Genomic DNA, 26,734 nt, shown 5'->3' with positions numbered 1-26,734 from the left:
GTCCAAGCATCACAGTTACCTGCGCACGCCCGCCGACTGCAATACCGTGCGAGCGAGGGGTGATCGGGACACTCGCGCGATTTCACATCCGATCGGGTCGGGCTCACGCCCGCACTCCGACCTAAAAATTCTGCCCCGTGATTTCTCTCCCTGGAACTGACCCAAGGGCAATTAGGGATGGGCAACAAATGCTGGCCTTGCCAGTGAAGCCTGCATCTCGCGAATGGATACAAAAAAATAACAAACCAGTGGTGTGGGGAGGGTTAGATAGTAAGACTGATCCAGGAATAGACAAGGAAGAGAAGTTGAGGGAACCATATAAGTTTAAAAAGCATTGATGTTACACAACTAGGTACATAAAGTATATTAATTTCCATTGTTTTATTGAAAACTATACAGGTATGACCAAACATAATGACACTTTTTAATATCCTATTACAAAACCCATTTTTTATTATTCATATGTGCCCGAATGAAGGAAACTCTACTGAACCATGGAGTAATGATTGTCTACAAAACTGTGCCTGAATTTTTTTCCACAGATTATGACATATGATGAGATTTCCAATTCTGACATTTAAAAAACAATTTCTATTTTCTTTCCCTTTCAGCCTGCAGTGGACAGACAGCCCAGAAAGCATAATGATCCCATTAAAAATACCTCCTTGCAATTTTTAGTGACTTTTGGAGATGAAGAAGGGTTCCATTAATTTAATTAGATTTGCTCATGCTTTATTTCATCCATACACTCTGGAGTTGAGTTAAAATCAGCATGTACTTCCATGCCTGATCCTGACCCAGTACACAGACTGGCTCAGGCATGACAGGATTTGGCTTTTTTAATATAAATATATCAACGTGTAACAAATCAAAAAAGACGATAAGTTCTCCTGTACAAATCAGAAGAGATAATGTTTATAACCTAGCACTGCTGTTCATTCTATACCTTCATATCAAAAAAAGTTACGCAATGCTCACAATCTGGTTGTTTTGTGTGTTTTCCATGGGAATTCAGATGAAACTGTACCACTTAAAAAGAGGCAAAGTAAGGCTCTTAAAAAATGGTTTCATATTTACATTTTTATCCCCCCAAAACTGTTCTGCGGCTTACAAAAAAAAAATCAGTGCATTCTTTCGAACTGTGTGATTAAGAGTTTATACTGTCCTTGGAGCTACCGTACATGTCTGCCAGCTTTTTGAAGCGGGGCCCCCAGTCACTGAGGTAATCATAATTCTGGTCTGATGCTGAAGTAATGGACTCTAAGGAGCTGAGCGACTCTGCCACTGAGCCGTTCCCCTCGAACGCATACGTCTGTAGAGAGTCATATGGAGGAGCACAGGGATCAGTGTCAGCACCTTTCATCCTTTCCCAGATAAATTCCCTGAAGATAATGTTATCGGGAGACAGCTTGTGTGCCGCTTTTGAAAAGAGCTGGATTTCAGGCGTGACATCCCGGCGCGATTTCACATCTTGGATGAAGTTGAGATTCCTCAGCGTAGCCATGTCGAAAGCTTCTGTGTCCTCCTCACCACCTCCTTCATCGTCGTACCTGACGATATTTTCCCTAATGTCCTTCTCTTCGTCAAATATCAGAGGCTCTTTCTTACGTCGTCTCAGTGTCACGATGAGCAGCACAAGCACTGCAACACAAAAAGAATATTCAAAACCCGCTTCAACCAAGGTAAAATAGAAACAATGAAACAGGACGAGGCCATTCAACCCCTCAAATCTATTCCACCATTCTGCCATGGCGGATGTCTACATTAACTCCGTCTATTTTCTTCAGGTCCATTAACCTGAATGCCCCACCTAACAAAAATAGTTCGACTTTGGTTTTGAAATTATCAACTGTCCACCAGCCTCAACAGCATTTTGGTGTTGGGGGGTGGGGGGTCCCACATTTCCACTCATCTTTGTTTGAAGAAGTGCCTCCTGACATCACTCCTGAAGTCTCAAGCTAAACTTCAAATATAAGCCAAATCAAAATGGAGTGAATGGGATCCGGTGAGGAAATGAAACCATTCTCAGGAAGCTGTTTGTCAAGCTATTCTCTTAGCTAGAGAGGAGGGAAATCAGCCCGGTTCCATGCTTCAATTCATTATTCAGTAATTCCAAAGGCAAAATTGACATGATTTGGACATTAAGTGACTCCACCCTGAAAATCACAATTACAACTGACATTCCACAACAGGAGTCTTTACGCCATCCCGAATAATGTGGTGGCAAATTACTCATGTATTTAGCATTCATGGGATTGCACTAAGGCAATCACATCCTGTTTCTGTAATTCATGGTCAGGTACCAGGTTCACTATGTGATAGAAATGATAAAGGGATGCAGAATGCAGCAGCAATCATTCATTTTCACAAAGCTCTAGCTGACAGCTCACCCACTGTCTTGGCTGGTTGAATGTCTGTTAACAAAATGGATTCCAGGACAACCCATGTGCTCTCCTCATATCAGAGAACAGGCGCAGAGACTACACTTGTATTCCCCTCAGTGCAGAAGATTAAAGGATTATCTAATTGTGGGGTTTAAGATGATTAACGGTATCTATGGATAGCACTTCCACCAGGGCTGGATTCCAGGATGGGGGCTTAACCCTAGAGCTAGATCATTCAGGGGTCGTGCCAGGAAGCGCTTCTTCACACAAAGGCCAGTGGATATCTGTAACTCTCTTCCCTCAAAAATTCAACTGCAAATATCAAAATGCGACTTTGGAACTCTCTGCCTCAGAAAGCGGTGGAGGCGGGGTCATTGAATATCTTTAAGGCAGTGGTAAATAGATTCTTGTTAGGTAAGGGATTCAAAGGTTATCGGGGTTAGATGGGAATGTGGAATTCGAAACACATTGAATGGCAGAGCAGGCTGGAGGGGCCGAATGGTCTACTCCTGTTCCTATTTCTTACGTTCTTAAAACTTGATTTGGTAGATTTTTGTTCCGCAAGAGTTATGGATCCAAGGTAGGTAAATGGAGTTAAGATACCAGTCAGCAATGATCTAGCTGAATGAGGGAACAGGCTCAAGAGGCTAATTTGCCTCCCAATGTTCTTATGTTTTCCTCAATTTATATTTGATTGATTGAAATTGCACATTGAAATAACTTTCCTGCTCTCACAGACAGATTTTATTCCACAGAGATAGGTTTTCTTCACTTGATCTTCTGATAATCTGCGCACTGTGGTTATCTAACAAATAGCTCATTGTGCGTGGTAAGTTTATAAATGCTACCTGATGTCCTGAATATATAGGATACAGCACTCCTATAATAAAAGCAAACTACAATGAATACTGAAAATCTGAAATAAAAGCAGAAAATGCTGGAAAATCTCAACAGGTCTGGCAGCCTCTGGGGAGATAACATTTCGAGTCCGCAGTGAAGCAGTTTCATACGGACTTGAAACATTAACTCGGTTTCTCTCTCCACAGGTGCTGCCAGGCATGCTGAGTTTTTCCAGCATTTTCTGTTTTAATTACAACTTTCTTATTCTCTCTAAACTCTCTACGCCCTTCTTTCATATTTTACCCACTACAGATAGCAAGCTCACACGCTTACTCTTCCTTTCATTCCTTTTTAACATGTTTGCTTCTCTCTAGATTTTTGGAGCAATTTCTATATTCAATCAGTGACCTACATTATTTATCAGGAGTTTAATTGTCGCTTCCATTAATCATAGAATCACACAGCACAGGAGGAGGTCCATCAGTTCTTTGAAAGAACTATCCAATTAATCCTCACTCTCCTGCTCTGTCCCAATAGCCCTGCAAATCTTTCCTTTTTAATAAGAGATCCAATTCCCTATTGAAAATTATTACTGAATCTGCTTCCACTGGCTTTTCAGACAGTGCAGTCCAGATCATAGCAACTCGCTGCATTAAAAAAAGTTCTCATCTCCCCTCTGCCCTTTTTAATGCGAATTATTTAAAAACTATGCCCTCTAGCTATGACCCTCCCACCAGTGGAAACAATTTCTCCCAACCTGGTGGTGTGTTACAGATCACTCAGGGGGTCGGAGATGCTGTGGTAACATGCACGTTATGGTCTGCAGCTATGGGGGTGAATTTTCTCCCCGTTGGGGGAAGTTGTCCAGGGGCAGGCGTGGGCGGGCACGGACCTGATCAGCGCCCCAATTGGGGCCACGCCGCCATTTTATGTGGGCGAGCCAATTAAGGCCCTCCCAGAGTGACGCCCGCCCAGAAGCGCTGAGTGCTCCCTGTGCGGGCAAGGCGGGGGGCAGGGGTGGATTCCTTGAGTTGGGAGTGCACTCTTTCACGCATGCACTATAAGCATAAGTTTAAAGTGTAAGAAGCTTCATACAGTGGCAGAATTCTTTTTATGATATGTCCCCTCATGTGAAACTGTCACATGAGCTGGGACATGTGCATTCATTTTATTGAAATGTTTTGTGAAAATTTAAAATCATTCATGAGAGGTTTCATGAGGATGAGGTTATCCCACCCGTGGATGAGGTTCCATGAAAAATGCAAAGGCCGCCTGGGCTCTTTGCCTGCCCACCAACCTTCAGGTTGGACGGGCAACTCCATTAATTATTTGAATAGAAAGTTAAATGACCTTAATAGGCCTTTGACAGGTCGGCGGGTGCGCAGCCAATTCAGCCACGTGCCTGCCGAACTGAAAATCTAAATGACTCGCGGTGATGTTGTGACACATGCCTGATGTCCCATGTCATTTTATACCCCTGCTCGCTGAGCATTCTCCCCATGGATACTGATGGCACAGCCTCCACAGTTCTTTGTACCACATGGCTGATCAGGAATCTTTACTCTTATCTCCTGCCATTGGTAGGATTTGCAGGTTGATACTCAAACTGTTTGTCCACGTTATGAACGCACCTTCCTTGGCTATCAAGTCCTGGGGTGGGACTTGAACCCAAAGCTGCTGAATTAGAGGTAAGGACGCTACCCATTGCACCACAAGACCTCCCCAGTCTCCCAATCGACTGCATCAAAACTCATAATTTTGAATACCTTTATTAAATTTACCTAACCTTCTCTGCTCTCAGGAGAACTTCTCCAGTCTTGCTAGATAATTGAAACCTTTCATCTTTAGTGCCATTCCAATCAATATCCTTTGCTTCCCCTCCAAGGCCTTGATATCCATCCTGTAGTATAGTGTCTGGAACTGGACACAATACTCTAACTGAGGCCCCATCTAAGTGATTTAAAAAGGTTTGATGCGTCTTTGCAGGCCATGAGTTTGGCCTCTTTTGGTGTTTTAGTCTTCCTGTCATCTCTTCATGGGAATAGCTTCTAAATCTATTAGGTTCTACCCCTCTGGGCCTTTAAATGTTAATTCGTATGCAAAAGGCAGTCTTTTTATTCATTTGCAAATATACAGTTATTATGGACATTTACCATGCTAATATATGCAGCCCAGGATTGCTCAGGATCTCATTATTTCTCTTGTCCTCTATATTCTCTCCATTACAATTAAGGCTCCTGTAAGTCAAATTATCATTAGAAGGTACAGAGCAGGATATCTGGTGCACATTCTGCTGGAGCAGGGCACTTTGCTGTGAGTTAGATTATTTTCCTCACCCTTCAACTGGAAAATCTTTTGCTCCATAATTTGCCGGAATCATGAGCTGATAATGGCGCAAACAAAAATTCCCATTTCAAACATTAGCAACAACACAAAGGCAAAAATCATTAAAGATGCACTAAATACCTAGTAGTGTCAGGACACAAGCCAGTATGGCAATGAGAGCTCCAGTGCTAAGGCCAGCGGGCAGGACAAAGGCTTCAGCATTGCATGAATGGGCAATGCCTTCATTATCACAACCACAGACTCGAACAGTGAGGGTGTTGGTGCTGCTCAACGATGGAGTCCCATTGTCCACAATCACAATGGGCAGGAAGTAAACAGCCTGCTCTTGTCGAGAGAACCCAGCTCTTCGAGTCAGAATGGTGGCTGTGTTATCTAAACATTAAAAAAAAAATGCTATTTTTATGTAGGATGCCATAGAATTGTGCACAACAAAGAAATTCAACCCAACATGTCCAAGACGGTGTTTCTGCTACCACCCTACATCCTCTAGCCCCATCAACATAATCTTCTAATTCTTTTTCTCTCATGAACTTATCCAACTTCTACTTGGATGCATTAATGCTATTTGCCGTAAACACTCCATGTAGTAGCAAGTTCCACATTTTAAATACATTCTAGGAAAAATAGTTTCTCCTGAATTCCCAGTGGAGTTTTAGTGGCTATCTTTATATATATATATAAATATAGTGTGTGTATATATATATATATATATATATATATACACCCACACATATATGTATATACACACACATATATGTATATACACACATATATAAATCTATATAACAAATATAAAATATATATGTATAAATATATGGCCCCTAGTTTTCAGACAATAGATGTATAATTTTGATACATTATATGTATATATAGATTATGAATTGCTTTTTGTATTCACGTGATGAATGATATATACCTCTTATGTAAAAGTATACTTGACCCTTTGCTTAACAAATGCAACATATGAATTAGTGTCATAGTCATTTGGCACAACACAATGAACTACTTATTCAGATGCAAGTCAGTGCCTATTAAATATTTCCATTTCCTCCCTACTTGTTTTACTTAAAATAGGCAGCAGAAAATTTGTCTTTGCGGCCCTGTCTCATTCAGCAGCTGGGTACGCCCTTGAGTTCATTATAGCTTAATTATGAGGAGCACCATCGTCATCCATCATTTGGTGACACAAGGACATGTTGTGCGGGTGTCACAGGTCTTCAGCATTTACACACTTTGATTGATCAGCTCCACAGTGAACAACATGTTTGCGTTGAAAAGCCATTAACAGAGCAAAAAACATTTTTGTCACGCTGTCATATCACAATGTAAAATACGTGACATTAAGAGAAAGGTCACCTCTCTTTTCATGTCTTTTCAACCCAATTTACAGAATGATTTGCTATATTGCTGGAGAATAAAACGTTGAGCTTTTTTTCCCAACTGTCTTGTTCAGCTTCTTTTCTGTTTTAATTTCTGTTAGATCACCTTCCCAGCTGATATCACATTATACCTCTGGAAGGAAGTTGTGTAAGAATCCAAAAGCTGTTGAAATTTTGGCCCACTGATCAGATTAAGAGAGATGAACGTAGCATTTGAAAAAGTTGCTGTGAGAAATGAGTGGCCGCCTTCATCTAGGTGTATGCAATGATTTAAACAGCATTGTTTCGACCAAGCAGCTAATCCATGTTGATATATTACTACGGGGGCCAATGAACCTATAATTGATGTCCAGCAGCAGGAATGGGATTCTTCTTCACTCAGAATCAGTGATGAACATATAAGAGAAAATAATGTTGTTCCAATGCCAGCTGATGTTAATGCTGGACAAATCAGATCCCAGAGTGAAACCTGGCTTGATAGATCCTAAATTTGTTTTTTTGAGAAAGGCGGAGGTCAGTTCACAAGGGTCTGCCAGTGTACTTTTAACGCAAAGAATAAAATGTTCATTAAACAAGAAAAATGAGCTATATTACACTAGACAAAAAAGGTTGGAAAGATTTCAATGCAAACCCCAGAAAATGATTCCAACTCACCCTACTCTTTATATCCCAGCAATACCCTTACAGACTCAAAACCCCAGTGGAGATTTACCATTATCTCAACACCAAGGCTTCTTGCTTGGCCTGGCACGGTGACAAATGGTTTTCTTTTGGTGGCTTTCTGAGCATTCACTAGGTGCTTTTCCTTCAGCTGGTATCTCTCCTTGAGACACCCAAAAACCGTAATCCAAACTCATTGTTGCTCCTTCTTCAAAGCAAACGCATGAGTTCCCTAAACTCAGTTACCCAGTAGTTTTGCAGGATTTCTCACTGGAATTTGGAACTTCTGCCTCCACTCTCTGACACACGCACACTGACTGACTGCCCTCTGTCTTTTCCTGTGTCTCTTTGTTGGACCCTTGTTGCTAGGCAACAGCACAGTTTTTTTTCTACTTCATGTTTGTTTTCTAACTTCATTTCAAGGGTTATAAAATCCCATTAAAAAATGCATGTATAGGAAGAAGGCTTTCAGACTTCCTGGCACCCAGCTCACAAAGAGAAACACTAAAATGAAACCAAACTAGGTTTCACCTATCTTAAGCCACAAATATAAATATAAGTTAAATTTAAAACTATACATTGGTCTTAATAATGTAAACCGCAAAACTCCGATTGACCCAGACACTAATGCAGTGTATAAATAGGTACCTCTGTTATCTTGCACTGTGAAGTTCAGGTTATTGGCTGTTCCAGGAGCAAGGGAAAAATAAAAGTGGTGTCCGTTGGGTGGTTTATCTCTGTCCACTGCACTGATTCTCTGAATTATCTGTAATTGCAGCAAAAGATTAGATTTGATTTGAGGCCCGAAGCATGACTGAAAGAACTCGACTGTTCCAGGTCAAAATCAGAAGGTCAACATATTTTCTTCAGACAAATATATGCTTCCAAAATCTTGTAAAGAGCCATGTAAGATAAAGACATAAGGAAACAGAGAATGGGGAAACTACCAGCTATTCAATGTATCCTTCCATAAGTCATACACAATCTGATAGATCTTGGAGTTATCCGATGCATTTCAGTTGCTGAGGAATGATTCTATGTAGTTTTTCTGCCTCCCTTCCACTTCAGTAAAGGATACTTGCACAAGACTGCAGAATAGCAATTGTTTTATACCTGTTCTTCATCTGTGACTGATTGCTTTCCATAGCATAAGGACATAAATTACAATCGCATGATGAGGTTAATATCAACATTTCCTCTAAGCTGTGGCCACACAGCAGTCCAGAACTTGCCACACAGGGGACAAACATCCCTTTAAGATATGCTCATGTAGCACATGCAGTATAGCTGTGTAGAAATCGCAAAGGGAACACGCAGTGCAACAAACAAAACAGGCTGTGTAGAGCAAAGGGAACATTGGTCAATATTGAGAGATAATGCCTCACTTCAGCTGCCGAGGACTGCAAAATTGCTGGCGTGCCTGTCCACCAATGAACAGCAAATGCTCCAATCCCTGATGGTCTTACAGTTCTGGGCTGTTTGCCAACAACAAGAACTGGCGTTTACATAGCATCTTTAACAGTAGACGTTTCAAAGGGGTGTTATCAAACATAACATGGCCTCGGAATACCAAAGACAATGGCTGGTATTTACCACACCTAATTCCCGCTCAAAGTCAACGGATCTTTGGCTGGTCCATCATCTTTCCCATCCCGTCTGCGACGATTCCCATCATGGGTGGGGCCGGAAAATCCCGGCCAATATTACTGCAAGTGACTGAAAGCTTGATCAAGGAGGGAGAGGTAAAGAGGTGGAGAGATTCAGGAGGAGAATTCCAGCGATCTCAGAGGGTTTGCAGGGCAGGAGGTGGTTCGGGTGGAGTCAGTGTGGGGGGGTTTGTAAACGATGATTAAATTTTTAAATTGATCTTTAGCCAATGTAGGTTATTGATCACAGGGCTGATAAGCGAAAGGGAGTTAGTGTTGTTAGGATACTGGCAGCAGAGATTCTGATGAGCCTGAGCTTGTGAGAGTGTGCAAGTTACGAAGTATGTATAAAACTCCAATGAAAATTGTAAATACATCCTCTGTGATTGTGACTGTGATGTATTATTCTTACCCAGCCTTCTCAACCTTCCTGTCATCTTTGACACAGTTGACCACACCATTCTACTCCAACACTGCTCTTCCACTCTTCTACACAGTAGGGCTACCCTTGCTTGGTTCCATTCTCATCTAGCCAATCTTTCAGGCTACATTTGTGCGGTGCAGATCCTACCTTTTTTATTAGAAGGGGTCCGAGGGCATTACAGCAATCATGGTTACGTTTGAGATATTGCTTTTCCAAAACATTGATGGAGACATTCCAAAACAGATGGCCTGTAAAAGACCAGCTAAACACTTCACTAATTTAACAGCAGCATGACTTGGAGAAAACTGATTCAGGCACAATGACCTTTTGAATACATTCAAAATCATGAAGGGATTTGATAAAATAAATAAGGAGAAATTGTTTCTACTGGCAGGTGGGTCGGTAACCAGAGGACACAGACTGAAGGTAATTAGCAAAAGGATCTGAGGTACATGAGGAAACATTTCATTTATTCAGTTGAATTATGATGATGATGATGCACTGCCTGAAAGGGTGATTAGACACAGATTCAATGGTAACTTTTAAAAATGGAATTTGACGAATACTTGAAGGGGAGAAATTTTCAAGGTCTGGGGAATTGAGACTAACTGGATAACTCTGCCAAAGAGCTGGCAAGATACGATGGGCTGAATGGCCCTCTTCTGTGCTGTATAATTTTAAGGATCTGAAGAACTGGGTTCAGGCTACCTTCTTATTGCTCCAATTTTTAAAAAAAATAATTCTTTCATGGGATGTGGGTGTTGCTGTCTAGGCCAGCATTTATTGACCATCCATCAAAGGTGGAGTAGTGGGAATATCACTGGGCTAGTAATCCAGAGGCCCAGGCTAATGCTCTGATGACAAGGTTCAAATCCCCCCATAGCAGCTAGTGGAATTTGAATTCAATTAATAAATCTGGAATTATAAAGCTAGCCTCATTAATGGTGATCATGACACTATAGTTGATTGTTGTAATAAAAAAAATCTGGTTCACTAAAGTCTTTTAGAGGAAGAAATCTGCCATACTTACCTGGTCTGGCCTACATGTGACTCCAGGCCCACAGTAATGTGGTTGACTCTTAATGGCCCTAGCAAGCCATTCAGTTTAAGGAAAATCAGGGATGGACAACAAAGGCTAGCCCATATCCTATGAAGGGATTTTAAAAAGTGCTCTTCAGGAGGTAGTGGCAAGCTACCTTCTTAAACCACTGCTGTCCATGTGGCATAGGTACAATCACAGTGCTATTAGGACAGGAATTCCAAGATTTTGACCCAGTGACAGTGAATGTTGAAGGTGGTAGATGGGGTGCTGATAAATTGGGCTGCTTTGTCCTGGATAGTGTCAAGCTTCTTGAGTCTTCTTGGAGCTGCACTCATCCAGGCAAGTGGGGAGTATTCCATCACGCTCCTGACTTGTGCCTTGTGGATGGTGGACAGGCTTTGGAGAGTCAGGAGGTGAGTTACTCACTGCAGAATTCCCAGCTTCTGACCTACTCTTCTGGTCACATTGTTTATATGGCTAGTCCAGTTCAGTATCTGGTCAATAGTAACCCTCAGAATGTTGATGGTAGGGGATTCAGCAATGGTTATGCCATTGAATGTCAATGGGAGATGGTTAGATTCTCTCTTGTTGGAGATGGTCATTGCCTGGCACTTGTGTGGTGCGAACACTTCAGAACTGAAGAAAGATAGAAATGTAAGATCTTTTAAGCCAGTGGAAGGGGCAGGAAGAGGCAGGATGAACAAAATGGAAGCTCTGTAATAGGGTGGTGAGCAGGAGAGATTAGATAACAAAGGGTTCCATTAAACGTGCAACCTAACTCCATATACCCTCCTTTGCCCCATAATAGCTTTGGATAACAAAAACCTATCAAGCTTAGATTTAATAAAAACATTGATCCAGCGTAAACTGCCTTCTGCGTGACAGAGCTCCAAACGTCTACCACCCTTTGGGTGTAGAAGTGTTTATCCTAATTTCTCTACTGGAAGGTCTGCCTCTATTCTTTTGACTGTCCCCCCTCATCCTTGACTTCCCAACCAGCAGAAATAGTTTCTCCTTATCTACCCTAGCTGAGCCCCTTAGTGTGAATTGAAGAATTCAATAAAATTATTGCTTAACCTTTTGAATTCCAGCGAGATATAACCCTAGTTTGTGGAATCTCTTCTCATTCTCTCCTCGGCTCACCACCACCTTCTCAAGGGCAATTAGGGAGGGCAATAAATACTGGCCTAGCCATCGACACCCACACCCTGTGAAGTTTTTAAAAAGCTAACCCTTGGAATCCAACTCCCTCCACGGCCGATATAACCTCCCTAAGGTATGGTGTCCAGGACTGCTCACAGTCCTTCAGGTGTGATCCAATGTTATTACTATCTAATATATTCAGGCTGTTCTGAATTTGTACTGTATCATACGTAGGATAAGAAGCAGAACACTGCGGCAACACCCGAGCACTCATAAATTCACTTTACCATCTTTGTTCAAAAACTGTTAAATGATTTAAAGAACTATTTCCAATGCTTGCTTGTATGTAGTCATTGAACTTGAGTACTGCCCAAATTAGATCAGCAATGTAAAAACAGCATTGCTGCCCCATACAGACAGACTGAGAGATCAGCTCACCCAGAAGTAAAATGATCATGCAGAATAAGGCCTCCAACACTATTAGCACCAAACACAACTTGAGGAAGAGAGTTCCAAGCTTCTCTCACCTCTTGTGTGAAGCAGTGTTTTCTAATTTGACTCCTAAAAGGCCTGGCTTTCATTTTTAGATGACAGCCCCTGGTCCTAGATCCCCCAACCATAGGTGTTACCCAAAGTCATGAAATAGTAGCAGTTACAATCAATTCAAGATAGAATTCAGGAGAAACCTTTTTACCCAGAGAGCGGTGAGAATATGGAACTTGCTACCATGAGGAGTGGTTGACGAGAATTTAAGTTAAATGAAAGCTGGATGTACGTATGAGGTAAAAAGGAATCAAAGGTTACGCTGATGAGGTGAGAGGAACTGCAAGAAGACTCAAATGGAAGATAAAGACCAGCACAGACCTGTTGGCTCGAATGTCCTGTTTCTGTGCTGTATATTCTCTAGCTGGAATTTTATGCACCCCGTCCCAACCAGGGGTGGGACGGCAGGCAGGGGGAGGGGTGCTGTAAAATTGTGCGCCATGTTAGCAGCGCCATTCCCGGCAACTGCCTGCCCCGCTGCAATTTTACCGGTGGCAGAGGAGGCATCGGGTGGCCCACTTGCCTTGGGCCAAGTGAGGCCTTGAAATAAGACAATTAATAGCTACATCAGGTCTTCCTCCTGCCACCACTGGGATTTAACCCTGGTAGGGAAGGCCGACACCATGTGTCCAACCCGCTAATGTCTGGGCAAGGGGAGTGCCTCCTTTTTGGGCCCTCTCTGCCCAAAGGCACCCCTAAAGGTATTCCTCCCACACATTTCCCTTCTCTCCCTGCCCTGCCCATTGCAGCTCCCAACCCCCCTCGGCAGGGCCTGTCAGCCTGGCCCAGGTGAGACGTTGGACCTATCGCTATCTGGGCTCCATCACAGTTCACTTCCCTCCGTGGCTCACTGCAGTCCCAGCAGTGACCATCGATTCTGGTGGCGCTCTGATTGGCCAGCTACTCTAAAAGGTGGGACTTCTCCCTAATGGGTCAGAAGGCCCACCTCTAGACAATTAATGGCCCAAAGACTGCTAAATGGCTGTGAGGCAAGCCACGCAGGGGCGGGCTCACACCCAACTTTTACACTGCCCCTTGCACAAAATTCAGCCCCATATAACTCTACATGACACAGAATCACAGAATTGTTACATCCCAGAAGGAGGCCATTTGGCCCATTGTGTCTGCACCAGCTCTCCGAATGAGCAATTCACCTAGTACCATTCTCCCGCCTTCTCTCCGTAACCCTAGCCCTGCACATTCTTTCTTTTCACATAACAGTCTAATTCTCTTCTGAATGCTCGATTGAACCTTTCTCCATCACATTCTCAGGCAGCGCATTCCAGGCCTCAACCACTCACTGCGTGAAATAGTTTTTCCTGATGTCGCTTTTGCCAATTATTTTAAATCTGTGCTCTCTCATTCTCGATCCTTTCACGAGCGGGAACAGTTTCTCCCTTTCTACTCTGTCCAGACCCCTTTGAAAACCTCTATCAAGTCGCCTCTTAGCCTTCTGTGCTGCAAAGAAAACAGCCCCAATTTCTCCAATTTTACTTCATTACTGAAATTCCTGAGGCCGGGAGCCATCCTCTATCTTGTGTGGAGATCAGCATCTTATAACAGGACAGGTTAAGTTGGTGATTTGATGGGTGCATTCAAAATTATGAGGGCGAAAGGAATAGATTACATGAACTGCTCAGACAGTCACAAATTCAAGGACATAAATTAAAGACCATCAGCAAAGAATGAAGAGAGGGGTTTGGAGATTTTTCTTTAGAGGGCTGGTTAGATGATCAGTATCCTGCTAGAAACGGTGATAGCTGCATTAGAATCATTAATAACTTATAAAATGGAAGTGATACACACATGATTATTTTTAAGTTTATGGAGAAAGGGTACAGAAATAGTGCTAAGTGTAGAGCTCTCTCTCCAAGGGCGAGCACAAGAACGATGGCCCAAGTGGCTTCCTTCTGAGGTGTATGCTTCTATGACTCTACGTTTCTCGGGTCCTTAATGTCTGAACATCAGCTCCTTTATTTTTAATGCGCATGTATCACAAAGTATTTACTACACAGAAACAGGCCATTCAGCCCAACTGGTCTGTGCCAGTGTTTGCGCTCCACACAAACATTCTCCCACCTTTTTGTATCCAACCCCATCAAAATATCCTGCATTCCTTTCCCCATCATGTAGTTTTCTTGCTTTCCCTTAAATGCATCTATGCTCAACTACTATATGTGGCTACGAGGTCCACATTCTCACCACCCTCTGGGTAAAGACATTTCCCCTGAATTTGCTGCATCAGCACCATCAGTTGTACTGTGTAAAAACCTTCATCTCCACTCTTACCCTGTGCTCAGCAGATTTAAAACATGCCTGCTAGAAACCATGCGGATTTATCCTGATCCCTTAGAGCTCCATTGCCAACCTCAGATTTCCTGTTTAATTCCAACGCGGTTACAGATCTGTCATTCCTCTCAATTAAATTACTTGGAATTGGTGTGGGTACTAATTAAAATTTATTCACAGAGATGGAAGAGTGTAAGGGTGCCCCACAGCTGAATGCTTTCACAAAATGTTACAGCTTGACGCAATGAATCTTTATACAGGCAGCTACATGGACTGATTTGACACTTCAGTAGATGGGCTTATTTATTTATCCAGAACCTCTTTACAGCTTTAAAGTTGTTAGGCAATAACAATTATTTTGTTTAAGCAGCTGAAAATCTTAGTTACCCCATTGAGACCAATTAGATTGCTATAGTTTTGCAAACAGTACTTCAAGACAGCAGTTTCATATGCAGAACCCACACAGGGCTCTGTACGGCCATTAATTATGAACGCACAATTCCTGAGCAAAACTAAACCACTGTGAAACCTTGTTAGTATAAACTTCATTATTGCAAATATTTTTGTTCTAACTAGCATTTCACTACACACTGTTATGATGATTAGTAAAGGAGGTTAAATGTTAGATTGCTCCAAACCTGGTGAGAACTACTTTTCAAAGTCTATTTGAATCTAATGGTCTGATCCTTGGGATGAAGGGCTTATCTTTTGAAGAAAGGTTGAACAGGTTGGACCAAACCCATTGGAGTTCAGGAAAAGGAGAGCTGATCTTATTGAAACATATAAGTTCCTGAGGGGATTTGATAGGGTAGATACCAGGAGGATGTTTCCACTTGTGGGAAAGACGAGACCCAGGGGACACAGTTTGAGAATAAGACGTCTACCATTGAAGATGGAGATGAGGAGAAGTTATTTTCTCTCAAAGGGTTGTTAGTGTGTGTGTGGCATGCTCTTCCCCAGAAAGCACTGGAGGATCTGTCAATGAATTTATTCAAGGCAGAGTTGGACAGGTTTTTGATAGACAAGGGGGTCAAGGGTTATGGGGAGGGGGGCAAAAATTTTAGCTCGGTGGACGGGTGCACGCCAGACCTGCTCGAGCATGAAATGACGCACCGTTGGTGTCGGGCGAGCATCCCCACGTCGGAGCGCCATGGCGCGATATTTCAGTTGGCAGGGTGCGTCGGAGTAGCCAGCGACTCCCACCGACAAATAAAAGGCCTGTTGAGGCCGTTAAATTATCGATTAGGTTAAATTTTTTGCTGCCCGTCCAACCTGACGGTTGGATATAAATAAATAAAAAAATTTTAAAACGTAATTTATAACATGTCCCTGCTCGGGTGACATGAGGGGACATGTCTTATGACGTTTCTAAGTTCTTTTTTTTAAATATAACTCTACATCTCCCTGAGGCAGTTCCCATGCTGAGAATGTGCGAAAATCGCCCTCGCCCCCACTCACGCTCCACCACCCCCCCTCTCCGCCCACACAGGCAGCGCCAAACGCTGTCGCTTGTGTTTAATGCTGGCTGGGCGTTAATTGGCCCGCCAGCGTGAAATTGCCTTCCGGCCTCAATCCGCCTGCCCCCTCCCGTCCCCACCGAGTCCGCCCGACAAGGGCAAGATTTGGGTTCAGACAGGAAAGTGGAGTTCAGACCAGGTCAGCCACTGGGGCATTGGGACCATTTCTGGGGTAGGTGGGACCTGTACAAGTTGGACGGGTTACAGCGGAACAGGAACGGGACTAACATCCTTGCGGGGAGGTTTGCTAACGCTGTTGGGGCGGATTTAAACTAACTTGGCAGGGGGATGAGATCCTGAAACGTAGTTCAGAGGGGAGAGAAGCTGAGATGGAATTAGAAGTTAAAAAGCTAGTAAGCGAGTCTGGAAAGCAGATGAGACATAGGCTAGATAAGAAAGAAGTGAGTTTAGCAAGGCTAAATTAACATATTTCAATGCAAGGAGCCTGAGGAATAAGACAGACCAGCTGAAGGCAGAGACAGGCATGTGGGAGTATGGTATCATTGTTATGGCTGAGACTTGGCTAAAAGAAGATCAGGATTGGCAGTTCAACATTCCTGGTTATAGAGTATTCAGATGAGATTGAGAGGGGGATAGGATAGGACGGGGGGGGGGTGGTCACAATATTGATCAAGGAATCAATTAAAGCAGTGAAGAGGGATGATATCTGGAAGGATCATCCAATGAGGCCATATGGGTAGAAGTAAAGAGCACAAAAGGGGCAAACACGCTGTTGGGTGTCTACTGTAGGCCCCCAAACAGTCACAGAGAGATAGAGGATCAAATATTTAATCAAATTTCAGAGAAGTGTCAAGAATAATAGGACAATAATAGTAGGGGATTTTAACTACCCAAATGTTAATGGGGATAGTTTTATTGTGCAAGGTAGGGACAGAGATAAATTTCTAAGCTGCATTCAGGAGATCTTTTTTAGCCAGTACATAGAAAGCCCAACATGGGAGGGGGCAGTTCTGTATCTAAAATTTGGAAATGAGCCTGGGCAGGTGGAAGGTGTATCAGTAGGGGAGTATTTTGGAGATAGTGACCACAATTCAGTTGGATTTAGGATAGTTATGGAAAAGGGTAAAGTTGGGCTAGAAATAAAAGTTCTAAACTGCAGAAGGATAATTTTACTAAGATGAGAAACGATTTGGCCCAAGTGGACTGGGAGCAGCAACTTGCTGATAAAATAGTGTCAGAGCAGTGGGAGGCATTCAAGGTGGAAATAGTGAGAATACAGGGCAAATATGTTCTCCTAAAGACAAAGCGGGGAACAAGTCCAGGGAACCCTGGATGTTGAGTGACATAAAAGTTAGGATTAAGTAAAAAATAGAAGCTTGTGGCAGATACCGAAGGCTTAATACGGCAGACTTCCTAGAGGAGTATAAAAAGTGCAGGGGGAATCTTAAAAAGGAAATTAGGAAAGCTAAAAGAGTGCATGAGAAAGCTGGTGGGTAGAATAAAGGAAAACCCAAACGGGCTAGAAAGAATTTGAGGGACAGAATATATCTGCACTTGGAGACATGGATTAATCAGGTAATGTCAGCATGGATTTGTTAAGGGAAGGTCATGTTTGACAAATTTGATCAAATTTTTTGAGGAGGTAATCAGCAGTATTGGTGAGAGTAATGCATTTGATGTGATCTACTTGGACTTTATCAAGGCTTTTGATAAGGTTCCTCATGGCAGACGAGTCAAGAAAATAACAGCCCATGGGATCCAAGGCAAAGTGGCATGTTGGATACAAATTTGGCTGAGCGGAAGGAAGCAGAGAGTGATGGTATAGGGATGTTTCTGTGACTAGAAGTCTGTTTCCAGTGGGGTTCCGCAGGGCTCGGTGCTGGGGCCCTTGCTGTTTGTGGTGTACCTAAATAGTTTGGACTTAAATGTAGAGGGTATGGAGGATAGTTGTAAACTGCAGGATGATATCAATGGACAGGTCAGGTGGGTAGAGCAGTGGCAAATGGAATTCAACCCAGAAAAGTGTGAGGTAATGTTCTTGGGGATTACACTATGAATGGTAGGGCCCTGAAAGTACTGAAGATCAGAGAGACTTGGGTGTGCATTTCCACAGATCCCTGAAGGTAGCAGGGCAGGTAGATTAGGTGGTTAAGATGGCATATGGGATACTTGCCTTTAATAGCCGAGGCATAGAATACAAGAGCAGGGAGGTTATGCCGGAACTGTATAAAATGCTGGTTAGGCTACAACTGGAGTACTGCATGCAGTTCTGGTCACTACATTATAGGAAGCATGTGATTGCACTGGAGAGGGTGCACAGGAGGGTTACCAGGATGCTGCCGGGGCTGGAGGGTCTGAGCTATGAGGAAAGATTGGATAGGCTGGGGTTGTATTTTCCTTGGAGCAGTGAAGGTTGAGAGAGGACCTATAGAGGTGTATAAGATTATGGTTGACATAGATAGGGTGGATAGAAAGGCACTTTTTCCATTAGTAGAGGGGTCAAAATCCAGGGGGCATAGATTTAAGGTAAGAGGTAGAGGCTAAGAGGGGAGTTGAGGAGAATTTTTTTTCACCCAGAGGGTGTTGCGAGTCTGGAACTCACTGCCTGAAAGGGTGGTTGAGTCAGAAACTCTCATAACATTTAAGAAGTATTTAGATATTCACCTGTGTTGCCATAGCCTCCATGGCTATGGACCAAGTGCTGGAAAATGGGATTAATGCAGTCAGATCTTTGTTGACTGGCGCGAACAAGATGGGCCAAATGGCGTCCTTCTGTGCTGTAAATGTCTATGAGTCTATGAGCCATGATCTTATTGAATGGCAGAGCAGGCTCAAAGAGCTGCATGACCTACTCCTGCCCCTAAGTTCTATGTTCCTATGTCCCTAAAGTTGTGAGCAGCTCCTAAAACATTAACCAGTAACAATCTCCGCCATAATGTTTAATTTTATCATGGGAAAGCAGAACCAAATTGAGCTGATTTATGCTGGAATGTTTGTAATTTTTCCTTCATTTCTGATTGTTTTGTTAAAACTTGAGAAAACACTGGTTAGGCCCTAACTGGAGTATTGCGACCAATGAGGAACACAGGGACGGGAGGAGGCTATTTAGCCCATCTAGCATGTTCCACCATTCAATGAGATCAAGATTAATCTGTGACTTAATTGCATATAGCCACCCTTGTCACATATCCCTTAATACATTTCAATAACAAAAATCCTTCAATCTCTGAATTAAAATTAACACTTGATCCAGCATCAATTGCCATTGGCAGAAGACAGCTCCAAACTTTCACCACTCTTTGTGTGTGGAAGTGTTTCCTAACTTCAGCCCTGAAATACTTGGCTCTGTTTTTGCCCTAATTCTTGATTCTCCAACCGGTAAAAATATTTTCTCTCTCTCTACCTTATCAGTTCTGGCTAATATCTTGAAAACTTTGATCAAGTCACCTCTTTTAACTTCCTGAATTTCAGGGAATACAATGCGAGTTCGTTTAATCTCTCCCAGTAGTTAAAGCAATTAGCCAATTCGATTCACTCCACGTGATATCAAGAAACGGCTGAAGGCACTGGATACTGCAAAGGCTATAGCCCCTGACAACATTCCAGAAATAGTACTGAAGTCTTGTGCTCCAGAACTAGCTGTGCCCCTATCAAACTGTTCCAGTATAGTTACAACACAGGCACCTACCCAGCAACGTGGAAAATTGCCCAGTTCTGTCCTGTCCACAAATCCAACCTAGCCAGTCACTGCCCCATCAGTCTACTCTCAATCATCAGCAAAATGTTGAGAGGTGTCGTCGACAGTGCTATCAAGTGCCACTCATTAACATTAACCTGCTCACTAACACTTAGTTTACAGCACAGAAGGAGGCCATTCAGCCTTTTGTGTTCATGCCAGTCAACAAAGATCTGTCTATGCTATCCCATTTTCCAACACTTTGTCCATAGCCCTGGAGGCTATGGCAGGAGAACCAGAGGCAAGATGAATAATTTTTTTTGTTTCCACAACGATCTGGGATGTAATGGCTGAAAATGTGGAGAAAAAGATTCAATATTAACCTTCAAAAGGGAATTGGATGAAGACTTGAAGGAGAAAACTTTGTGGGGCTTTGAGGGAAGAGCAGCAGAGTGACAGTAATTGGACAGTACCACCAAAGATAGGCCTGATGGACTGAATGGCCTCCTCCTGTGCTGAATCCTCAATCTGTGCCAACAGCAGGACAGGGACAAAGGCAGATATAACAGGGAAGATAACTCAAAAAATAAACCTCGATTTCAGAGACACAAAACAAGGGAGGATTTGTAGTGAAATTCCTATGTGTAAGACAAAAATTTAATGCCCTCTGATGGTGACATCTGATTTCTTGATAATGTATGTATTTATACTGAGCTCTTCTCATCAGAATGAGGAGCCTCAAAGTGCTTCTTTACACTGCTAGTTACACTGTGTAGTACATTGACTCTTGTTATGCTAACGAATGGAGGAACCATTGTTTGTCAACAGTGCCCCACAAACAGCCAAAAGAGGATTATGATAGCATTGGCCAAAGGAGAAATGTTTGCCACAGCCTGCTCACTTGCACTGATCTGCTCTTCTCTGTCAACACCTGCCAACCCTTAAAAAAAACTTGGGCCAGGATTTTACGGCCCCACCTGCCAGATGCTCCATTCAGTATTCAGTTCGGCGGGGCTGTCATACGCCCAACCACCCCCCCCGCACCCCCCCCCCCCCCCCCCGCCCCCCCCGGCAGGAGGGACTGAAAAATCCTGGCCCTGGATTACCAGGTCATTATCACTTTGCTGTTTGTGGGATCTTGCTGTGCACAAATTTTCTATGTTATAGCAGTGGCTACACTCAAACGTTAAGCACTTTGGATGTCCTTAGGTCAAGAAAGGGGCTATATAAGTGTTTTTCTTTGTCAACGCAAAGAATATTAAATCAAGCTTTCATTAGTTGTCTTCATTCCAATACATGGAGTCGTATAATTGATTTGGTGGGTAGCCGTGCATATGGCATATAATGGCGCTTTCACATGAACTAAATTAGAGTGGTCTCTCCTAGTCTGTAGTTTGCACTATTTGTATTCTAATTGGAACGATGGCAAATAAATGCTCCTTGGAATTTTTAACGGCAGCTCCATTCTTTCATTTAGCATTTTAATTTTTAATTTGCTGCAAACCTGTATTTTTTTCATTTAAATTGCTATCGTGTATCCACAATGCCCTGTGATTTAATCTAATTATACCTTTTTGTATTCATGTCAAAGTCATGAAGCATCCAACAGTCATTCAGAAGAAATCATTGAAAGCTGCAGTATGCCTTTTCCAACAATCTACACGTTGATTGGAAGCAATTTGTATGGATTGTGGGACCAGTTTCTGCCTAATATTTAAAGGATTGTATGAAATTCTGACTTAAAATTCTAACATTCCCGAACCAGAATAACCAATGCTCCCATTTTCATGCAAAGCAGATGCTGGTAAAGTTTCTGTTGTTGCCATCTAAACTTCCATTGGGACCATTTTTAATGTTTTTACTTGTCCCGTTAATACCCCCTTTTGCCTTGCATCATTATCCCTTTAATTACTGGTCTTCCAATAGACCTTCCCTTCTTTTGTTCTCATTCTTACCACTCCCACCCCCACCTAACTTCTTCCCTAACTAGGCACTCGCTTATAAACTCAAATCTCTAACTTCTTCCATGAAAGGGGATTGATCTGAAAGGTTAATTCTGTTTTTCTCTCCACAGATGCTGCCTGACCTGCTGAGTGGTTCCAACATTTTCTGCTTTTGTTCCTGATTCTCCCACAGCTTGGGCTTAACAATCAGAGAATCAAGAGCATGCCAACTTCTGGCCCTAATTCTCTGACCTTCACTCCTGGTCAACAAATACTTTACACAGGGAATGGAATCTTTCAGAATCTGCTTGTCAGTGTGGTGTTAAAATAAGAATCACGCAACACAACAGATGTGCTTCTGAAATATTTATCATCTTATGGTGGTGGTGTGTTACAGATCAGCCAGGGAATCCGAGTTGCTGTAGCAACAGGTACTGTCACACGCATGTTGTAGTCTGGAGCTATGGATAGTGATAGTTGAGACTCTAACTTTCTTTCCATCACTAGGAATCTCTCTCATTCTTACCACCTGCCATTGGCACATCTTGGAAAGATATGCAGTTTGATAGCTCAGCCTGTTTGGTCACATGATGGATGCACTTTCCATGGCCATCAAGTCCTGGGGTGGGACTTGAACCCGGAGCTTCTGGCTCAGGTGGAGGGACACTACCCATTGCGCCACAAAACCTCCTTATCATTACGTATATATTACTCATATTAAACAGAATTATCACAACAGGTAATAGTATCAATTAAAGAGCATTGAAAAGAATAGAATGGTCAAGTTACGGGGACAGATTGCATAGGCCAGGCCTGTATTGCCTTGACTATAGAAGATTAACATGTGATCTAATTAGGGTGTTTAAGATGATTGAAGGAGTTGATAGGGTGGATGGAGAGAAATTAATTCCTCTAATGTAAGAGTTTAGAACAAGGGGGCATAATCTAAAATTAGAACTTGTCTGTTCAGGGATGATGTCAGGAAGCATTTCTTCACACAAAGAGCAATGGAAAACTAGAACTCTCTTCCCACAGGGTTACCTACTCAGATCCTGAAGAGGGAACAAGCTTTTGTCAAAGGTGAGAGTGCGACCAAATGAGTCGAGCTAACATCAAGCTGAACAAAGATATATGCATGTATACCCATGCAAACACATTCCCTGAACAGATTGAATGTCATATAAATGTAATTTGGGGCAGCTCCTTACCTTGCCATGGTTGGAATTTTCACACACAAATGTTTCATACTCCATTGGGAATTCAGGAGCATTATCATTGACATCCACCAAGCTAATGAGAACAAGGCCTCTTCCAATCTGCGCTGGGTTCTCTGTACAAAGTACAATACACAGTCAAGGGAAGATTAATGTACATCGTTACTTTATTTTCATGAGATTTCTTTTCTTTAATGCTCATTTCTAACCATGCAAACAGAAACAGAAAAAGCTTAGAAAATAGCAGAATAAATTAGAGTGAGTCATTTGAAAAGTGATAGCACAAGCACAGACTGCTGGCCCAGTGTGACTTTAATTACTTCCCAGGATTACAATAATCATAAGACTGAACAGAAAAACTAACACCTGAGTCACATAAGCTTTGTGGCCTATTTAAACAGCTCACGCACCCTATCCAAGATGCTTCACTGTAATCCAAAATACCATGGCCTGGAGTTTCTGTGCCCAGTTATCATTGCAATGCAGGCAGAATTGACTGAAATCATACAAAGATTTAAAAAGATAACACCCCATAAGCACTCAGCTTGAGCATCTACAACATTTTATGCTGGTTTTAAAGTCAATTAACCTGAAGCAATCTCCACCCACAAAGCTGGTCACCTCCTGCTCCCCCAGGTCAGCATGGCACATTTCTGCTGATTGTGCACACTTGTGGCTGTGCCCAGGACCTCGGGCACACAGGCACCTTTGGTCACATTAATCCATTGTTACTAGCCTGTAGCTGTGGTAACCAGCTGTTAACTGAAGCCTCACTCAGGCCTGCCTCTCATACCAAGGTTCCGATTACTTTAAATTGCTTTTTAAGTTATTTAAAACTCAGTTTCAATGAGCTCAAATTCAGTGGATCTGCTCTTGGTGAGGACCCATAACACAGCAAACAATTAAAACCACTGATTGGTCTGTTTCTGCAACTGCAACAATTACATGGATAAATATCTGGTTTAAGTTTGGTTTAATTCAGTAACCTCGAGGTCCCTTTGACCCCATTCCAGTCAATAATCCATTACATTCAATTGCATGCTCAGTTCTGCTGGTCCATGGGAAATTTTACATTCAGGTGGATGCGAAGGAGTTGGCATGGAAACCAGGATATAGTTTCGCCTTGGCAAACCTGCCGCAGTATCAATTGCATTCTGGGTTCATTTTCCCAAAGGTGCCCTCTAACAGCAACTCCAAGCCTTTGTTTACCAATTTTTAGAGCAGGAGCCTCCTTTCCTCCAAAAAATATCAGCCAGTGGTAGCCCTTCTGCTGTTTGGCAGAAGGGCAAACCTTCCCCTGAAATCTGAGTGCTCCACTTTACCTACTTGCCAGTGTACATTTCCAGTAAATACAGAGAATCATAGAAAGTTTACGGCACAGGAATATGCCACTTGGAACATCGTGTCTGCGCCGGTTGAAAAATGAGCCACCCAGCCTCATCCCACTTTCCAGCATTTATAGAATCATAGGAAGACCTGGACCTGGACATAGACCAAGGCCATAGACCTGAACAAATGATCTGTGAGACATGAGTTCAAATCCCACTACAGCAACTGAGGAATTTAAATTCAGTTAATAAATAAATCTGGAATAGAAAGCCCAGATCGGTAATGGCAACCATGAAACTGTCAGATTGCCGCAAAAGCTCCATCTGGTACCTTAAAGTCCTTTAGGAAAGGAAATATTCTCTCTGTACTCAGTTTGGCCTATATATGAGTTCAAACTTACAGCAATGGGGTTAACCCTTAACTGCCCTCTGAAATGACCCAATATTACTCTCCCTTTGCTTCACGGGGGTATAAAACCAAGGTTACAACCAATCCTGTTGGTTTCCTGATGGGTGGCTTGCGATAAAATTGCCCCTCTCCCACATTCATTTTCAGATTTTGTTTCAGAAGCTCCAAAATGTAACCCAGGTCAATTCGTAAAAAGAAAAACATTAAGTTAAGGAGTGGGTTAAGACAGCGTGGACAATGGATCCCTGGGACTGAAATAGGCTCATTAATAGTTCCATTGCTACTCAAGCCAGAAATAAGAAAAACATATGGAAAGCATCCCAGCATGAGTGGCAGGTGAAATACATTGAATCCACTAAGATCATAGGAGTTAGCTCTATTAGGTTAAAAAAATGTCAACTAGCAGCCCCACTCTAAGAGCTGTTAGTTGGGTGTCAATTATAACAGCAATCTATCATGAACCAGCAACACTGCCAGTCTCAGAACCACATCTGACAGCAATGCTGGAGCACTGGAGAGGACTTCCAGACAGCAACGGTTGCAGGTCAACCATCAGAGGTTTGGGTCAAAGAAAACTTGAGTTTATCATAAAGTGTGGTAGGTAGAAAAAGTGTACTGTGCAAGAAATAGGTGCATGGAGAGGCATCACTGCCTCACTACAGATAACCCAGTACAGCTGGGCAGTCAAAGTGATTGCTATTTATGGGCAAGACAAGAGGTTCAGCATGAAATCCAGTCAATGGAGAATTTGTTATTTAAGTTTATAATTTGAGTGCAGACTTTGGGTAGGAGACTTGACATCCAGAACAGTAAATAGAAACTTTTTACATTGTCTGAGGGAAAATAATGACCTGTGCTTCAAGCTTGCAAAACATGAATACCAACAGCTTTTCTCTGTACATTACATGGTAATTTGGCACGATGTTTGGGTGCAGATTAAGTAGGTGACAAAATGACAAACTGATTCAAAGTTAAAAGCACTGAAAGGAACAAACCTATTCATCATTGGAGTCTCCGAAGTGGAGCAATCTCTTTTTTTCTGGGAAGCAAGTTTAAGTAGAATAGCTTGGAGTTAGTACACTTGACGTTTAGTTCTGAGGAGTTGTAGGGCTGGATTCTGCTCCTCAGGCACAGGAAATCCTGCCTCGGAGAGCTCCCAGCTAATCAGAAGTTCTCCAACGCTTTGGAGCAGGGTTGAATCAGGATTTGGGTATGTACTTTGGGGTCTTACTAGGTGCCAAGCTGGCAAGCCCTAATGACGTGGGGCAGGGGGATGGGGTGTGCGGGGAGGGGGGGATGGTGGGTGCTGTGGTTTGAGAGGCTGTGAGGGGAGGGAAACCAGGGGGTAAGTAAAATAGTGGGGAGGGGCCCCTATGCACCACTAGCCCACTCAGGGAAACCTGCCGGACTGGCCACTTGTTGTGGGCCTCTCCCGCCGTCGGTTAAATCCCAGAGGCGCAAGGCAAGTTTCTTAAGTTGGCATTAATTGTCTGCTTAAGGGCCTCCATTGGCAGGTGGGCCACCCTTGGTATGATTACAATGGGGACAGGTGTCATTGGTAGGTATTGGGCAGTACCTGCTGGATTTAATGAGAACCACCACCCACCCTCCCACCTTCAAAACTATTGGCAGGGGAGGGTAAAATCCAGCCTGTTGTCTTTTACGCTATTGTATACTTAATGCAGCTAACCAAGATGTCTCCAATTGTATCAACTTCAATCAAGTAACCAGAAGCTCAAAGTGAGTGGGAATTCCAAATTGATCCAATCTCCAATTGACACCATGGATCCCAGTTTCTATCAGTTCCATGCAGTAAAATTTGATGGAGATTACAGCACAGGGCATTTGGCCTAACTGATTCATGCCAGTGTTATTGCTCCACCTCACCTCATCTCAACATATCAGCAAATCCTTCTATTCCTTTCACCCCACGTATGCTTATCTAACTACCCCTTGAATGCCCCTACATTCAGCGATTCAAAAGCAAGTT

At 42.8% G+C, this 26,734-nt stretch overlaps 1 protein-coding gene across 1 annotated transcript in view; it reads right to left on the bottom strand.

Annotated features, from left to right (window-relative positions):
- Window positions 1–357: 357 nt before the first annotated feature.
- The window catches only part of cdh7a (cadherin 7a), a 170,184-nt gene continuing 143,807 nt past the window's right edge, over window positions 358–26,734 (bottom strand). Inside the window, exons 9-12 of the mRNA XM_041190435.1 lie at window positions 23,002–23,123; window positions 8,258–8,375; window positions 5,691–5,942; window positions 358–1,641 (exon numbers count right to left, since the gene is read on the bottom strand). Of these exons, the coding sequence (XP_041046369.1) occupies window positions 1,148–1,641; window positions 5,691–5,942; window positions 8,258–8,375; window positions 23,002–23,123 (986 nt within the window). The 3' untranslated portion in view covers window positions 358–1,147. The remainder of the gene's footprint in view (window positions 1,642–5,690; window positions 5,943–8,257; window positions 8,376–23,001; window positions 23,124–26,734) is intronic.

The sequence above is a fragment of the Carcharodon carcharias genome, chromosome 6 (genome assembly GCF_017639515.1).
Source record: "Carcharodon carcharias isolate sCarCar2 chromosome 6, sCarCar2.pri, whole genome shotgun sequence".
Taxonomy (NCBI): Eukaryota; Metazoa; Chordata; class Chondrichthyes; order Lamniformes; family Lamnidae; genus Carcharodon; species Carcharodon carcharias.
Note: the sequence above shows the minus strand (reverse complement) of the source record. Positions and strands in the feature narration are given on the sequence as shown.